General features: G+C 37.4%; 1 protein-coding gene across 1 annotated transcript; it reads left to right on the plus strand.

Annotated features, from left to right (window-relative positions):
- Positions 1–9,822: 9,822 nt before the first annotated feature.
- Positions 9,823–11,609, plus strand: LOC106360952 (mitochondrial amidoxime reducing component 2). Its single transcript, XM_013800637.2, has 8 exons — positions 9,823–10,060; positions 10,211–10,360; positions 10,423–10,599; positions 10,669–10,757; positions 10,829–10,893; positions 10,953–11,055; positions 11,135–11,245; positions 11,326–11,609. The coding sequence occupies exons 1-8, from the start codon at positions 9,937–9,939 to the stop codon at positions 11,449–11,451; spliced, it is 945 nt and encodes a 314-aa protein (XP_013656091.2). The 5' UTR covers positions 9,823–9,936; the 3' UTR covers positions 11,452–11,609.
- Positions 11,610–14,376: the final 2,767 nt, after the last annotated feature.

Here is a 14,376-nt window from a genome sequence, read left to right on the forward strand (position 1 = left end):
CATCAAAACATTTATTCTCAACAAAAAAAAGATGACATGACTTTCAAAAATATGACATGTCATCAACCTAATCGTGACAAGTTAAATTTCATATATTATGATTTATGGTTTTGGTAAGATTTCTTAAATATGCTAATGCCTATTTCCTATACATAAAATTTTTTTGATTGAAAAAAATTTGTACTATAATAATAACTGATAAATTATATATCAGAAATATTTTTCTCTATAAATATTCATTTTGGTAAGATTTTAGAAATATGGTAATATTTAATAAATTGTCTATACCTATTAAAACTATATATATATATATATATATATATATATATATATATATATATATATATATATATATATATATATATATCACGTTAATAAATGAATAAAAGTTTAGAATATGACATTTTTACATCAACTTATGAAACATTATTTTATTATTATATATATTATCAAAATAAGTGTAGTTATAATTATATTTTTATCAACTTATAAATGTCATTTATATTTAATTATATATTTATTAAATTAATTTATCTATTTGAATATATACATATTTAATATAAAAGTAATTAAATAAAGTATAATATGAATAAAATATCTTTATAAAATTTTAATTATCTTATTAAAATTTAAATAAAATCAAATTAAGAAGTTAAACTAAACTTAAATAAACAAAACTACAAATAATTACATTATGGTTTTATTTTTTTAACTAATAAGGTTAAAATATAAAAACTGAAAAAATCTTTTATATAAAACAGTAATATTTTTAAACTTATTATCTCTGCGCATGACGCATGAAAACTTCTAGTCTTACTTTCTTTGAAAAGAAGAAAATAAAATTTTGTCTTAGATTGTTAATCGAAAGTACATATGCAAATCAGTTGTACCTAATAATATATTTTCTTCACAGATAACGTATAAACCCTTATAAATTATTAACTAGATTTACAAAACCCTTATAAATATTTAAATTGTTAATTATTTTTTTTCTTTTCACAACTTAAACGATTGTAGATTGATAGAGATTTCCTTGAGCAATCTCATAAGACATAATTTTGCTTCTATAATGGTGTGTGCAGTTCATGGGATATTTATCTTGAGGATCCTACTATCAATATCCGTACAAAGACACTAGCAAACTATATTATGTTTTTCTACAGAAATTTGTTACGGAGAAGAAGAAGATGGAATCAAAATGATTCTTGTCTTTTCTGGTGACTAAGAAAAAATTAGTTTGCGCAACAATTGAAGTGATGAGAGAAGGTGAGAGCTCATCAGTCAAAAACTTTTCGTATAATAAAGAAGGGGCTAGTCTATGGTTGTCTCATTTTTTCTTTATCTTTCTGCTCTTCTCCCATGCCCGCTAGGAACCGCTAATAGTCATAGTGGGACCTCTCCTTTTATGTCTTTAAAAAAATCAAGTTCTAGTCTAGCACCACTAGACCGAAGCTGTAAACATTTTTGTTGGAACACCATAATAAACATATTAAGGAGCAACTTCGTGTGACACTTGATGGCTTTATATATTGAATCAAATGATACCTTAAATCAAGGCGTACATTGACTGAAGTGGTTCCTTTATCAACACATATGTTGACTCTTAGCCGACATATTTTTTCTGAAGCGGTGCTTCCTGTAATTAGTTAATGTCCAACAACCCTAATTAAATTTAGCATCTGTTTTAAGGGATTTAAGCACATCCACTGCTTAACAGACAAAACAAAGTGGATCCATGTCTCTTTCTTCTTTGTATTCCTCCTCCCAAGCTCGCTTTTTAAAAATGAAATATGCTTCTTCAGATTTTTTTTTCTCAAGAGAACTTGTATTTAGTCTTTATTTCTAGTATTCTATCTATCTTTTGAAATATGTGAAGCTATATATCTGATGGTGGTGTAATGGTAATGATGATGTCAACGGCGGAGGTCCATTCAAGCTTCAACCATGGTGTCTTTGTTTTCTCGCGTCGTCTTGCTTTGCTCTTACTTTAATACTGATATTACATGTATACGCACACCAATTAACCTAATGTGCACACTACCACAATCGAATGGTATGTCGATGTAGCACTTTAGGATCGAATCCACAGAGACCAACTATTACACTTTATCTTTATGGGATCAATATTAAGCTAAAACAATATGGGGGTTTTAAAGTTGATTTCGTAACAATAAAATAAGAGATTGATTTAAGGTTTTCAGATGATTAAAAATGCTAGCCTAGGGTGGTTTGATCGGGTGTTAAGCAAGTGTGAGTCAAACAATTATTCAAGTTTAATTAAGAGCAAGTCTAGAACTCGGATCACTCAAGTAGAACAGCCCACTGTCGTGGTACTGCTCCCTATGCTGATCGATCTTGATACCTAAACTCTCGTTTGGATCAAGATGCGACAGCAAGCAATAGAGGTCAAGTCCGATATGTTCACAAAACACCCTAACATCTACTTTCGCTGGTTAGGGATGCAATGCTCATTCAAGTTATGTCTAGCAACCTATAACACTTTTGATGAATAGATTAAACCTAGAATTAGACACTAAGTGGTTAACTTGATGCAAGCCTTAAGAACAACAGTGAATGAAGACAATCGATTTATAACTTATTTATCTCAAGCTCACGGATCTAACACCCTAACACCCTAGACTAAGCAAGCTGACTACTCAGCCATGGAGCAAGAAAACACAGAGACAGAGATATAAAGCAACATGAAATATGACTGAAATAAAGTAATAGGGTTCAGGGGGTTCTTCTCTAAATCGAGAGAGATGGCCTTCTCCCTTTACAAAGTAGCAAAATCTCAAGTCTCCAACTCTAAGGTCTGGTTTCTTGTGTCTAAAACAGCGTAGAATGATAAGAAAAAACAGAAAAAGAAGATATATCAAAACCACAGGCGGCTGGGAGAGAAAATAGAGAGATTATGGCAAATTCCGAAATAGTTTGTAGTTTCCTTAAAAATCTCTGCCGCAGAAACATGCACTCGGAACAGTCACTCGGGTTGCTCCGCTATCCGGAACAGTCATCAAGACTGTTCTGCGTGAAAATCACCAAATTGCACTGTTTTTTGCCTCTTTTGTTCCAGCTGGTCCATCTCCCATCTAATGCAACTCCAGACCTGTAATGACTCAAAAAGGACTAGAAAGACTCGATAAAGACTTGAAAACAAATTGAAAAGCATATATACAAGATGTATAAAACACCATATATCAAATACCAGCGTGCCTCATCCAAGCTCGATCTAATTAGCCGCATTCAGCTTCCTCGTGATGTCACATGACGATTGAATCCGGTCCGGAACTTTCTCACTCCGACTTAATTCATCATTGTCGTGAATTTAATTCCTCTCTAACTCCCCCTCCAACTGTCACGAAAAGCTTGAAAGCAACGATGGCTAACTTTGGCGTTTTTGCACATATGTGATACACTAAAATTGTATCTTTTCTACTGCAAGCAAAAAGTGTTGTTGTAATATTTGAGATTCAATTCCAGAGAGGGCATTTCTTTCCCGCCTACTTGAGTAGTGCGTTGGATCTATGCTTAGGCAGCTTAATCGCAACCAGTTTCCTCCTCTCAATATCAGTCTTCTTGGCACTAGTGCTAGACGCCAGATTATCAATGAGTCTCGTAGCTTCTTCAGGGGTTTTGGTTTTGAAGTTACCTTGACTCGCAGCGTCCAAAGTCGCTTAGTATGTCCAGTCGAGACCTCTAAGGAAAATATTAAGTAGCTGGATTTCGGGAAAACCATGGTGTGGGCAGTCTCGCTGGTAGGCTCTGAATCTCAACCAAGAAGCCTTAAAAGCTTCAGTAGTGCCTTGAGAAAAATTATAGAACTTATTCCTAAATTCCTCGGTTCGTGCATCGTCAAAGAAGTCGTTGAGGAAGACGCTTTTGATATCACTCCAGCAAGTCAAAGATCTTGGCTGCAATTGTTTCAGCCAGTGCGTTGCTTCTCCAGCAAGGGAGTGCGGGAAGAGTTTGCAAAATAGGTAGTCTTCAAAGACTCCATGCACCTTGATGTTAGACACAAAGTCCTCAAGTTCTTCGATATGGTCTATAGGGGTGCTGGCCTACTAGAGAGGAATATTTGGGTTTCAGTTCGAAGTCTTTTCTTTGAATTGCTGGTGGACGGATCACAGACCTGTTAGTGTAGACCGATCAGGTATGTTGCAATCTCCAAGCGTTCGGTGATGTTCCAGTCCAGCATTCAAAACTACAGCTATTCCAATAGGAATTAGAACTACTTTTCCATTATTGAAATAAGTAAGAACATACATACCTTTTTCCGGCAGGATGGCGTTGATCGATATTGGTAGCAGAGTGTCGATCGATTTTTCTGTCGACCTATCGCTCGATGTTGTTTTCTGAGCGTCGATCGATTTTTGTGTCGACCCGTCGCTCGATGTTGTTGTCTGAGTGTCGATCGATTTCCGGCCGAAATTCATGTGTTAACAGGAAAAGAGGGAAAACTTTAGCAAATTCAGTAACAAAATCTAGTTTATATTCTAAACTTAATCTAATGGTAAGAAGAAAGAGTCCTCGGCAACGGCGCCAAATTTGATATCATTCAAATTACCCTAAGGAGTGAATTATTCTCTGAAATAAGAGGTTCAGATGTAGTACTTAGGGATCGAATCCACATAAACTCTAGGATTACACAATTGATTTATAGTCTTTGAAATAAAGCTAGATTAATAGGTTTTAAAGAAATAAATGATTTGGTGAGAAAGGTAATTGCTCGATTGGTTTAATTTGAGGTTGTTAACAGTTTAGGGAATAACTAGATTCAGGTATCTTCTCAGGTATGATAAGTAAATAACTTAATTTGAGGTTTTATGGGTTTATTGATATTAATTGTTCTCGAACATAAACTTAGGTATAATCAGTTAGATTATCTAATCTGGATCTCGGATTTCAACCCTCGTATGATAATCACGAGAAATTGTCGATCGAGGATTCGTAAAGAATATCGATCGATACACCTTTCAAAATATCGATCGACGGAACCGTCGTCGCGTCGATTGATGCTTCTTCGAGAAAGCTTTAAGAGCAGGTTTGATTAGTGTTCTCTAACTTACTAGACCAACTTTTGTGTGTATCTAATCAGTTAGATCATACTAGTTTAGTTTCAGGTAAAAAGCCAAGTTCTCACTTGCACCAATCAATCCAAGATCTAAGATTCAGGGTTTATCAACCCTAAGCTTAGTAGTAAGAACAAATAGATGAAGAACTAATTAAATCACCCTAACAACAATTTAAGCTAGAAATACATATATCAAACTTATGAGAAACCTAAATCTAACAGTGAGATTACTCAAACATATTCATACAAGACATGGTTATGATGGTCTGAATAATATTGCAATAGATAAATAAAAACAAAATAGAGTAAAGAGACAAAGGGAGTTCAAGATCTTCCCTCTCTCAAGGTGTACAGATCTCTCTCTCCAATCCTAAGCTTTCTCTCTCTAGAATAGTATGAAGCATAGCCGTCAACAATGGCTTAGAAACAGTAAAATAGGGTTTTTAGTCGTGCAGGGGTATTCTGGTACTTTGTGGTAACTTCTGGGCCTAAATTAGTCATACAATATACTGGGCCTGCATTCTGGAAACACCGTCGACCGATTTTCCTTCATCTCCTCGACAGCTTCCTCTCGCGAAGCAGACTGACCACACTTCAGTAAAACATGCATAACCTCTGTTACAGGATGCTGATTGACCACAAACCGGTGGCATTTGAAATATAACTCAAATATATATCTTGTGTCAAAATATGGGCTCAATCTAACGGTGGGAAGGTCTCCATCTATAGCTAAACATCTGACGTGTCTGTGCAGTTCTGCATATCAAAAGGCTCCAAAAGACACCAAAATCACCACTTTCCTCCAAATTGTCTCTGAACCTGTAAACACTCTAAATAGACTCTATATAATAATAAATATATCTTAAAATACCTATATACCATGGCTAATAATGGGTAAAATCACTTGCCTATCAACTTGATCTATCGCCAAAACCTCGTCACGCGACGAGTCTTCCTGATGATTCTCGGCATCTCTTGATCGTCCCTGACTATTCCTAAACGCTAAAAATGTTTTGAAGAGATGCTTATTCATTTTCATAAACCCAATGATACTAAGACTGAAACATGGATCACGAAAATCGCAAGACTGGCATCAGCCTAAACGCGGCCAGGAAAGCAGATAAATCTAGGAAGAATCAATATTCTTGCTATTCGAAATGAGCAGATAGACACGAAAAGAGTAAGGGTAAATGAGCAAGCAAAACAAAGAAGAGGCAAACCCGAATCTTCGAGAGAACTAAGGTATTTCCGACTTGAAATTTTTGAAATCAGACTTGGAATTTTTTAGGAAATTACTAAGAAATATAAACGCTTTTGAGACTACCATAGAACATTACAGAACTTAAAACCTAGGTGGATAGTCTAGTGAACTAAGTCTTAGGCGATTTTTCCTGTCTCGATATATCGTTCCATAACTATTCAGATAGATCTTGCAAACCGATCTAAACTCTCTGAAAATCGAGAAACGATCGCCACGAATATGCAGCTCGCTTCCTAAAGAAAGAAAGAACTAGAGACACAAACGTCTTCTTTAAACCGATTTGTATCTAGCTATTTTCTTAAAACCGACATATTCGTCAACCTGAAAACAACCAAATCACAGGCCCAGCGTCGTCTTTAAATCGACCCGGATTGTCGATTATTCCAATCCTCGGAAGAAGAAAAGTACACAACCCTTCAAAGTATCAGTTCAACCATTTTCTTTCGTAAAAAAAAGGAGTAGGTACGTATAATATACTCGTATATTCTCAAACTTCAAAAATTTTGCCTCGTCATCAAGAAAACGCTTTCATCAAAGCAAAATCTCGCAGCAACAGGCAGAAAAACATTTAGGCAATACGATGCCACAGTAAAATCGTCCCAAAAAGGCAAACGTCAATCTAAAATTTGTCTAAATGCTAGCAACATATCTAGACGATTATGAACATAATCTCAAAGACTATACAACATTTCTTGTCACAATCATGCATATAGAAACCTGTAGCAATATCAAACTGAAACTCGACGATTAGCCAAAGTCTTGAAACCCTTTCCGGCTTTATAAAGCCAGTTTCGTATAAAAAAATTTATGAGAAATCTTCGAGCATCAAAGCATTTCTTTCAGTTTACATTGAACAAAGTGAGTCATGGAAAAGCATCGAAAACATTTGCGACGAAGAAAACTCGAGAATTAAAGTAGCAGCGAGCACATTAAAGGGAACACTTTTTACCGATCGTTGGCTAGATCTACCGCTGGTTGACCAATTCGTTCCAGAAACGAATATGTCATGAGAATCCTCTCAAAAGCCAATGAAAAACGTAATGTGGCAAGATCGTGGTGAAATAAACTTCAGTAACACTCCATGAGTAATTCCAAACAACTTTCACCAAATTAACTCTAGGACGAACTATGAAAGACTTTATCCGTTCGACAACGGTACGTAGGCATCCTTCACAAGGTGCAGCCCTAATCTTATCGCACTCCACTTTTGGTAGAGTGAGCAGACCACTTCCAACCATTAATTCCGCCTAACTTACGTGAAACATCGCAAAATTCTAGCGAGTTGGAGGGCTAACTGTTGTGGTCAAAATCGGTCACGATGGAATCAATCTCGGAAAATTCTCAAGAAAATGTTTCTTTGAGAAAGAGATAATAATTCAAAAGAAAAGAAAAGCGGGAAAACCTAAATCGAGTTTCGTAACAACTCCGAAAAGGATTCACACGATAAGTCTTCGAGAAAGGTTACTCTAGGCCTCGCACAAACGGATCCAAACAACGAAACAACTATAACGCACGATCATCCAACTCGCCGAAGTGGCGAGTTGGACCGAACACACCGTCTGAGTCGCCCATTCGGCAAGTTGGACCAAATGCACCGTCCAACTCGCCCGTTCGGCGAGTTGGACCGAACAAGACGTCCAACTCACCGAACGAGCGAGTTGGACCGAACAAGACGTCAAACTCGCCTGTTCGACGAGTTGGATCAACTAGCCTGCCTTCATCCCGTCCTCGTAGATCCCTCTTTCAAGATTAGATTGAAGCTGCTCTTGTTTCATCTCGATCGGAGTCATCATTGGAACTATACGATCGGAAAACCGCAAGATCCCATTTTCTCGTACGAAATTCGAATTGATCGTATAAAACGGAAACAATTAGCTAAACACCTTGAACTGCCTCCACTATACGAGAAATTCAAACTTTCTTCAGAATCGACGTCGTTTCGGAAGCGCTCTTTCGATAAATTGTAAAAACGCTTAAGTCGAAAAACGGCCCGAAAGGGTCGAGAATGCAGCTAAAAGCCCACACATGATTTTAGACGAAATCAAGCCCAATCGTTATGACAGTTTATCTTTTATTCTGCAGGAGAAGATAAATGTCAAGTTCGGAGAATAAATGTGAAATTTTCAAAGATAAACACGAAGATCGATGAAAAATAGAATATTTCCGCGAAGCAATAAACTCGACCGAGGGCATAAAGGGACAGAGCAAACCGCCTCTAGGAGGAGTATATAAGGACGTCGAGGTTGAAGAGGCAAATGAACAATTCTTTTTACTCTTAGAACTCTCTGCACTTAGAAACGTTAGAGATTATTCTTGACATGTTTTGTTTCTATGAATGGCACTCGATTACTAGACGAAATCGCAAAGACAGTTCAATCTCTTGTTCTACTCTTTCAAAAGAACTACGTTTGGCTTGATCCTCGAAGGGGTATGTAGGCAGTCTTTCATAAGGTTCAGTCCAAAATCAATCAAAACTTTTCTCGTATATTTTTTGTCTTCTGTTATCGAGTTGCAAATCAACTAGTTTTAAGGTTTTAGGTTGCTAGAAATAGGTAATTCGCTGACATCTCTTGCGACCGAAGCTTTTATAATCTATTGTAATGATCGCAACGCTCTTACGCGGATTCGAAATAAGATCTACCTTTTCTATAAATTCGTTTTGTTATTTTTTTCATATTTTCCGCATTTATTTGGTCACTTATCGTTGGCTAATCCGAGACCTCAGGGAAAGTTAGAGTTTCTTGACTTTCTTCCGATTATTGACGGTGCGAATTTCAGTTCCCACAGTGTTCATATTGCATTTTCATAAATATTTACATATTTTGGGGGCTGAAATTCACATCTAGAGGTGTTACAAAAAAAAGAAAAAAAAAAGAAGTTCACATCTAGAAGTTGGGGCCAAATTTGAGGAAGAAATTAAAGGTTTAAGGAGTTTGCACCAAATTGAGAAGAATAAAAAAGTACAAAGACCTAAGATGTAAAACGTAAAAGTTGGACAAAACTAGATAGATCTATGAAACTTGATAGGCCATTTGCCGGTGGCAATAGACCCGACGAAACGACAGCGGCAGCTAGGATCAAATGTTGCTGGTCGTAGGAGAAGAAGACTGCAGATAAGACGGCCTGACCTAAAATTGTTGACCGAAGGAAAATATAAGTTATGATTTTTGTTAGAAAAAATATGACTTCTGGTGAAAAGGAAAGAAAAGAAGCAAAATGCGAAACAAATTTTTGATAAAAATATTTAAAACAAAAGTAAACAAAAAATATTGTTTTAGTTACGAATACGATTAGCTAGAGAAAAGCAAGTAAAAAAAGCAGTCAAAACTACTCGAAGAAAAATCCAATAAGTGACCTGTGATATAATTAAAAGTCACGAAGTTACCTTGGGACTTTGGTTGAATTTACAGGTTGAATTGGTAAGGGACTTGGGTTGTAAAAATGCAACAGACTATGGGGTTTATTGAGTCATAAATCAAAGTGCTAAGCGTTTAATCGGTTCAGATAAAAACTCTAGGGAGCATATGTGCAATTCTGCCAAGATAATGTTCATCGCAAGGAGTGATGTAGAAACACTAGAGAATGAGAAAGCGAGAGAGAGATGGAGAACGCTTTGTCTCCGTCGCCGGCAGATGAAATCGCGGGAAGAGTAGCCTCTCTGTACGTCTATCCGATCAAATCTTGTCGAGGGATATCTTTGTCTCAGGCTTCTCTCACTCCCACAGGTATTCCATCAGAGACACTACTCCGTTTGTTTGCTTATGTTGATTTGTGCTCTTGTCGATGGGTTCTTGATTCAAATGAAATTTGTGGGCGTTGTAAGTATTCTTTGAGTGGAAATTATTTAACTTTTGTGTGTGTGATTGGTTGGTTAGGGTTTCGATGGGATAGAAACTGGTTGATTGTGAACTCTAAAGGAAGAGGATTGACTCAAAGAGTGGAACCAAAGCTTTCCTTGATTGAAGTTGAAATGCCTAAACATGCGTTTGCACAGGACTGGGAGCCCGACAACAACTCTAACATGGGTAAGATTTTGTCTTTTTATTCTTCAACTAAATTTTTAAGATATCCTTTTTTTTTTTTACAGTGGTAAGAGCTCCTGGCATGGATGTACTTAAGGTTTCACTAGCTAAACCTGAGAAAATAGCCGATGGTGTCTCAGTCTGGGAGTGGTTTGGCTCCGCACTTGATGAAGGAGAGGAAGCCTCTAACTGGTTTACAACTTTTGTTGGGAAGCCTTGTCGACTTGTTCGTTTTGATTCAGGTTTTTTTACATTTTCATGTCATAATCATTTGATCCTTTTATAGCTTTAGCTTCATGCGTGTTTTGCAGACTCTGAGACAAGACCTGTGGATCCAAACTACGCTCCAGGTCACTTTGCGATGTTCTCAGATATGTACCCTTTCTTGCTTATATCACAGGTCAGTCACCATGAACGAGGAAGTTGCTTGGGTTCTTCTTCTACTCAGAATAGTTACGTTACGTTTTATAGGGTTCCCTTGATGCCCTGAATGAGCTTCTCAAGGAGCCTGTACCCATCAGCCGATTCAGACCCAAGTATGTTTGTTTCAAATTATTGCTTTGTAACAACACTTGATCAAACTTTCTTTCCACAGCATCTTGGTTGATGGATGTGAACCATTTGCTGAGGACTTATGGACAGAGATCCTTATAGACAATTTCACCTTTCATGGTGTGAAATTATGCTCTCGTTGCAAGGTATACACAGCCTACTTCGTTATATATTTTCTTTGTTTTTGTTTTAAGGGTAAGCTTTTAAATTGTTTTGGATGATCAGGTACCGACGGTAAATCAAGACACTGGAATTGGAGGTGAAGAGCCAATTGAGACTCTGAGGAGTTTTAGATCAGACAAAGTCTTACAGCCACAGAAGAAACCACAGGGAAAGGTACTCAAAAAACATTGTTGGGTTTACTTTATCATCATAATGATTGAATATGGGAGTTTTGAATGATGATGATGATGCAGATATACTTTGGACAGAACATGGTTTGGAAACATGGGTTTGGGGATGGAATAACAAAAACAATCGAGATTGGTGATTCTGTTTTTGTCCTCAGAAAACTCTCCTCTCCTACTGAAGCAGCAACTTGAAAAAACAAGAAAACGTGCATTCTGTACATGGTGTAAGTTTATCCGAGGACACCAAGCTTTTATCAGAGCACTTGTATATATCATTTCTACTGACAATCAAACCCAAACCTTTAAACTTTATCATTATGAAAAGCCAATTAATATTGGTTAAAACATTAGTGTGCTCCTCCCAAGTAACATGTAACACAATTAGGGAATGTGTAAATACAAACCCGACAGAAAATATGAAAATCGAGAGTAAAGAAACATAAAACGCCAAAATAGAGAAACAAATGACGTTGCCCATTGCTTTAGAATAGATATGCTTGACTCGAGTTGCTTCGCATGGCTAACAAGATCCTCTACATGGCTTACAAGGTGTAAAATCAAGCATTGAACCCCATGTCTTCGAAACTTTACGACACCTAGCAAGTTACTTCGCCGGCAATCTCAACGATATTGTAACGACCTAATCCCAGTTTCGAAACATGTTAGCCGACTAAAGTCCAAGCATTACCTAAAAACCCAAGATATTTGCCTATAAATACTTCATCCTCGTTATTTTCTCTACAAAAAAAAAAAATCAGAAGTTAGAAAAAGAAGAAAAAGAAATCAGAAGTTGAAAGAGAGAAAGAGAGAGAAATTGTGGAAACCTTTTCAATGGAGTCACCTGAGTTGCCACCGGAGCCACCGCGCCTTGAGACCTCGTCGAGCTCGTTCCCACCGTTCGCTGCAGCAAGAAACCACCATGCAGTTAAGCTTAGCTTCGTCCGTTTAGTAATTCGTCGATAACTCTCTAACCGTTGTGAATCTCGGTCATGCAAAACCATCATCGTGTTCCTCTCGTCGAGACGAATCCGTAAACACCGACCACGCGCCGCCGCCGGATATCGCCTCTGCCGTCGTCCTCCGCCGCAACTCTGCCGCCGCCGAATATTACCTCCGCCGTTGCCGCTGGCGAACTTTCCGGTAAGACGCCGTCACCGCCGGTGTCGATACCGGTTACTCGCCGGTGACTCGGTCAACTCGACCGCGTGAACTCAGCGAGTCAACTCGGTTGACTCGGTAAACCGGTTGGTTGACTGGTTTGACCGGTTTAAATTGATTTTGGTTTGGTTAGGGTAAACCGGTCGGTTTAGTCAAATCGATTTCTGGTCAAAGCTTGACCGGGTTGACTTTGACCTGCGGGTTGACTTTTCCGCAAACTTTGACCGGTTCCGTTTTTGACCGTTCGAAAGGCGTTCTGACTCAGAATTTCGATCTGATTTCAGATATAGAGTCTATTTGAGCAGCTGGAGTTCATAGACATTACTTCTCGTAATTGCTAAGGTGAGGGTATATTTCCGAACTTCTCGTACACGGTTTAGGGCTTCGAATAAGTATAACTTATTTCTAATGTGTTTCGTCTGCCTGAAATCGAGTCTTTCATTTCTTGTTTAGTTATTAGGTTCTTTGCTTAAACCGGAATTAGGTTGTTAGAGGATTCAACATTGATTGTTTCACTTAATGTAAATGTTTAGCTAGGATTGTTTTTGTGTGGAGACGGATACAGAGACGGACTTCTGTATGCCGGATTGTATGAGGTTGTTACCAACTATAGTCGACCAGTTGAGATGTAGCCTAGAAGTGTCGATAAATCGTCTACGGGCGGTGTCCGAGCACTATCTCGAGCTGTGTTATGTTTTTGGCCTGTTAGTGGGCGGCGAGTGTGCACCTCGCTAGGACAATTGTTCGTTACTTGGGTACTTTAGGTACCCTGTTTGACATGTGTTAGAATTAATTTATATTTATTCGGAGTGTTATGTCCGGGTCCATGGACTACGGGGTAGCATCCCATACCTCACTGAGCGATTCCCCTGTCGCTCACCCCTCACTCTTCCCCTTTTCAGGTGAGACAAACAAGTATGTGATATTTGGACGGACTTGATGCTACTGGACTTTTCTTTCGGATTTTATTTGGGCTTGGGTGAGTGTTATTGGGTTTATGGATTTTTATATTACGGGATATTGTTGGTGGCCCGCCGTCCTTAGTGAGAGGGAGACGGGTGTCACATTGTTGTATGATGACGTGTCGGGGGTAACACCCTGTCCTCCACATAGGAGGTGACGGGTGTCACGGATATATTGGAAGAGATTGAAAAACTTTGCTCTGCCTTCTTATGTTATGGCTCGAAAATGAATGTTAAAAAGGCCAAAGTCAGTTGGAACGACATATGAAAGCTAAAGAAAGAAGGAGGATTAAGTTTGAGACCTTTAAAAGAGATAGTGTTGCTTAAAGCTACTTTGGAAAATTCTCTCAATTTCCTTATGGGTTAATTGGGTAAAGAAACACTTGATTAGGAAAGGATCCATTTGGTCTGTTAAGAATAGTCAAAATGGCTCATGGATGTTGGGCAAAATTCTGAAGCACCAAGCCTTGGCTAGGGGTGGGCATTTTATCCGATAACCGAACCTGATCCAAAAAACCCAAACCGAAATCCGAACCGAAGTAGCAAAATATCCGAACGGGTATTGAATTAGGAGAGATTGAATATCCGAACCTGAACGGGTAATAACCTGAATGAATATCCGAAGATAACCAAACATATGTATTACTAACCTTATATTTCTAGTTTATATCTCTCATTTTATTTAAAATATTTATATTGATACTACATATACTTTAAGTTCATATAATATACATATAATTACGGAAAAAATGATTTGCTACTCACTTAAAATGCATGTCAAGTTTTTTGTTTCAAGAATTAACAAAAGTTACATTCGAAATTTAAAAACAATAACCAAATTAGTGTCTTTTTAGTTTTAAAATGTTATATCCAAATCTATTAACCATTCAATCTATTAAAAAAAAAATCAGTAAAGTGAAAGTTATATTTTTAAATACAAGAAACTTGAAAAATGAAATTTTAGTTTTAATTTTTGTTCTTTCAAAATCTAAATATC

This window comes from Brassica napus, chromosome A9 (genome assembly GCF_020379485.1).
Source record: "Brassica napus cultivar Da-Ae chromosome A9, Da-Ae, whole genome shotgun sequence".
NCBI lineage: Eukaryota > Viridiplantae > Streptophyta > Magnoliopsida > Brassicales > Brassicaceae > Brassica > Brassica napus.

What these genes read in the sequence shown, in the direction of transcription:
- LOC106360952 (XM_013800637.2), top strand. Translation starts at nt 9,937, where the DNA reads ATGGAGAACGCTTTGTCTCCGTCGCCGGCAGATGAAATCGCGGGAAGA. An exon ending in CTTTCTTGCTTATATCACAG is followed by an intron (nt 10,758 to 10,828) that starts GTCAGTCACCAT and finishes TACGTTTTATAG; the next exon opens with GGTTCCCTTGATGCCCTGAA. An exon ending in AATTATGCTCTCGTTGCAAG is followed by an intron (nt 11,056 to 11,134) that starts GTATACACAGCC and finishes TTGGATGATCAG; the next exon opens with GTACCGACGGTAAATCAAGA.